General features: G+C 30.8%; 1 protein-coding gene across 1 annotated transcript; it reads right to left on the reverse strand.

The window, feature by feature from the left end:
* Positions 1–906: 906 nt before the first annotated feature.
* On the reverse strand, positions 907–2,109 carry LOC139429520 (uncharacterized). Its single transcript, XM_071195291.1, has one exon. It carries the CDS (start codon positions 2,107–2,109, stop codon positions 907–909), a length of 1,203 nt encoding a protein of 400 aa, XP_071051392.1.
* Positions 2,110–4,330: the final 2,221 nt, after the last annotated feature.

A 4,330-nucleotide genomic window follows, 5' to 3' on the forward strand; every position in this document is an offset into this window, starting at 1 on the left:
GTATTAAAATGCATATTTTTTAACAAAAATAAATATTAATTTATTGATTAAAACATAAATTTAATAATACAATAGGAATATTTCTAATAATAATTCAGGCAACTTAAATACAAGTAACTTTATTTTGTTTACATAAAAATTTTTTTAAAATTAAAACATTGTTCTGTGAACATACCGCTGGACAACAGCCGACGTGAAACCAACATTGATTGGAGGTTGAATTTAATTTAGTTTCATCCTCTTCCGCAAATTCTAACGCAATATCTGTTATTATTGAATTATTATTATGGTTACGTGTTTCCAAAAACTGCTTCTTTTGATTTCCCTTAACAAATATTTGATCGTAGGAGGAAATTAAACCATCAATTACATTTAGACCTTCCGATTGATTTATCCACCCATCGTTATATATCAACCTATGATGGTTGCGTTCTAAATATCTTACTGACCTCTGATCTTCAACGTTTAATCGTTGGAATGGTACGCTCGGCTTTAGGTGTAAATGTATAATGTAGCCGGTGGCGGTAATATCCAGAAGAGTAAATTCTTTAACTTCGAATTTACAGTTGACGTAAAACCCTTGAACGTCTACAACCGCACATCTGAACTTCATATTGTAATAAATGTAATTTATAACTATAGATACCTCCCCACTCAAAGGTTTTTGTAAAATTATTAAAGAATGTACGTAATGATTATAAATAACTTCTGAGTATTTCGAATTCCAAAGTTATTTATGTTTCAGTAAAATTATGCAGGTATGTGTTATGTTACATTATACTTGCATATAAGTTACTTTAAATATATCTACAATATTTCGAGCGCTGTGTGGGAATTTTATTGGATCCAGTACATCTAATTTACTAAAACGTTATGTCGATGAGATAGAGTTGTTTACAAACTGATCTATATTTGATTAATCATACCAGTTAAAGGAACATATTTGAAAACACGATCGTGTAAGATTAAACAGTAGAGGGAAGTAGCATTAGGTATCTCTTCACTCGTTTCAAATTCAATGCGAATATCAACGGTTCCAACATTTAAAATATCATTTTGCCGTGAACAATCAATTACAATAATCGGTGTATGTGCTAAAAATGTATCTCTGTTAAACATTGGTTCTGCAAGTTCTCGATCGTAATAGGTCTTTGCGAAATTACAATACATTTCATATAAAACTGCAATTTGACCTGTCTTAAAATTTAAATTTAAAGCTTCATAGGGATATTTCTCACTATTTAAAAACACTTTCATATCTGTTAAATTACAGTGGTCAAATTGTGATGCAGAACGTAACGGATTATCTTTTCTATTGATTTGAAACCCTAATATAAAGTATCTGGGCTTTTCTAATTGAGTAGATGTTTTAATTGTCCATGTGTGTTGTCTATTTTTTGGTAATGATGGGTATTCATGTAAATCAAATGATCTAAATCCCATGTCCAATTCAATTCCTTGTTCAATGTACTCTAAAAGTTTTAAACGTTCAACATCGGCTACAGAAACATGAGGAACTTTCCATACTATTTTATTAATAGTAATCGCCACATTAGGTAAAAGACTTTCGATAACATTCTTGTCTGAATTACTGCGTACTAAAACTAATTCTTGACGGAGATTTATCAAAATTTTATTATAATCTTCTGCGAACCCAAGAAAATATTTCAAGGGAACACAAAAATTAAAATCTCCTGTATTTTCATTTACTTTAACATTTGGATATTCGAAACCTGCGTTAGAGGCATGATAGTATTCCGATCTTGTTAATGAGCAAAGATTTTTTAATGTGCTAGCTATTCCTGGATTTCTTACTCTGTCAATTACGTTCCCTCCACATTCAAATCGTACTTCACTAAACATATGAGCGATCGGATTTGCTGACAATTTTGAATCTTTATCAACGGTTCCGTCATCTTTCAATAGTTTCCCTTGTACGTAAATAAAAGATTGACTTGGTAACGTGTAAACGTCCTGTTGTTGAATTGCAATACGAATTTCATCGCTATTGTTAAAAGAATTTGATGAGTATGGTAAATGATTATGATACTGAATCCGTACGAGTGAATTATCAAATTGTACTTTATCAGAGACGTTTAAGATACTCATATTGTTATTATTTTATTAATTGTAAACCTAATGATTCAAGAAATTGTTTGTTTTGAGGTGTTAACTGTTTCAGAGTGTGAACAGAACTAAAAGTATTGGTTTGATTTTGTGGGTTTATATTACCTTTTACCTTAAGAACCATTATTACTAGAGAGCTTTAAATGTAGTCTTATCTTGATGACTTCTCCTCTGAAATTGACCAACAATCCGTTTTGATCAACTATTTTAAGGGTAATATTATTAATTATTTGTGTATTCAGAGGCATATATATTAAATTGTGGGGAGTTTCTGATATTTTATAACCTTTAGGTACTGTAGGGAAAAATGAGTAGATAGTGTGCGCAGGTATGTCGTTGTGATAAGCTCCATGTGTTATGCTACATAGTACTTGTATAGAATTTACTTTAAATATATCTACAATATTGCGAGCTCTATGCGGGGATTTTATTGGATCCAGTACATCTGATTTATTAAATCCTAATATTGTTGAGATGGAGTTGTTTACATTAAAATCAATAGTTTTGTTACATGTGATCACTGCTTGTAGAGTATCCTCATTTGCTTGTAGGCTAAAGTTCACACCTTTAATATTCTTTTCTTTAAGTTGTTTATTAATGGCATTCGAAATGTGTGTTAATTCATAAGATCCTGTTGGTAGTGCTATCAATTCATTATCAATTTTTAAGCAATTATTTGTTTCGTCAATATTTGGAATTGAGTTGTATCCATCAAAGCTTACAAGTGCCAGTTCATATTGATAATTAGGATTCAGTTCTATTGCAGGGTGATAATTTGCTGTTAGAACAGACGTTTTTCCTACTAAATCAAACGTCCACATCCTTCGATTGTTGAAACTATAATGCGTCTGATGATAAGAAATTTAAACATAAATGACCACAATTACTTGTGTTATAGGTTTGATATTGATGGTGATTATATTTAATAATTACATTATTTCCTGCACTCTTGAAATAATTGACAATTTCTTTACTTGGTTTTAAATTACCAAAACTATCGAAATAAGTAATTATATTTCCCTTTTTAATATAGGCTGTCCAATGAGTACCAGGTCCTTTCACACTATCCAAGTTAATAATACCTCTTTCATTATTATTAATACGCACAGGTAATTTATCTTGCATGAATATCCCTCTAAACTCTGGTATCCCTAATATTTTCACATAACGCATCAAGTCAACGTTTGTTAGCGCTTTCTGCTGTTGTATGGTTTTTCTTGGCGTGTCTTTAAAAAAACACCTAATCCTTTTTTATATGGTTTTAAATACAGACCTTTACCTAAAGCTATTGATTCCATAGTTTGATTATGTCTTTGACTTTCCTTGAGTGCCGCTTGTGCTTGCTTCGTTTTATTGACAGCACTTATAACGGAAGCAGTGCCACCTGCTAGAGCTCCTAATGCACTTAAACCAGCAAAAATTGGAATGAGCGGAAGTATACCACCGCTTTTTGGAATTGTAATAACTCTAGAACGAGGTTTCTTTTTGACAATACCTTTTACGGCACGTAAAGCTAACTTTGCAGCAGATTTCAAATCATTAGTGCTTGACTCTTTTAATTTTATTTTAGCATTTTTAACGGCTTTATTAAAAGAAATCGCTTTTCCACTTGCTCCTTTCTTCATGGTCCAATCACTTCAATGGTCAACAGACAAATGAATATTATATGTTTAAATTCAGTCTTATAAAGGAGTCAGTTATACCATAAACATGAAAGTGATAAAACAACCTTACACATTAAATATTGATGATATTGATAATCGCTTCAATGGTCAACAGACAAATGAACATTATATATTCAAAATCAAACTTATATAATAGTTAGTTATACAATAAACATGAAAGTGATAAAACAACCTTACACATTAAGTGTTGATGATGTAACAATGCAATTTAATAATAATCAATCACCTCAAAACAGAAAGCATAGTTATTTATTTCCAAATAATCTACGTTGCATTATATCCGGACCTTCTAACTCTGGTAAAACAAATCTGATAATTAGCTTATTACAGGATCCTAATGGACTATCATTTAAAAATGTGTATGTGTATTCAAAGTCATTGTATCAAAACAAATATGAATATTTGAGAAAATTGCTGCAGCCTATAAAAGGTTTAGGATATTATGAGTATAGCAGTAGTGATGACATAATGCATCCTTCTAAAGCGAATGAAGATTCGGTTTTTATATTTGATGATGT

The sequence above is a fragment of the Onthophagus taurus genome, chromosome 3 (assembly GCF_036711975.1).
Source record: "Onthophagus taurus isolate NC chromosome 3, IU_Otau_3.0, whole genome shotgun sequence".
Taxonomy (NCBI): Eukaryota; Metazoa; Arthropoda; class Insecta; order Coleoptera; family Scarabaeidae; genus Onthophagus; species Onthophagus taurus.

What these genes read in the sequence shown, in the direction of transcription:
- LOC139429520 (XM_071195291.1), bottom strand. Translation starts at nt 2,109, where the DNA reads ATGAGTATCTTAAACGTCTCTGATAAAGTACAATTTGATAATTCACTC.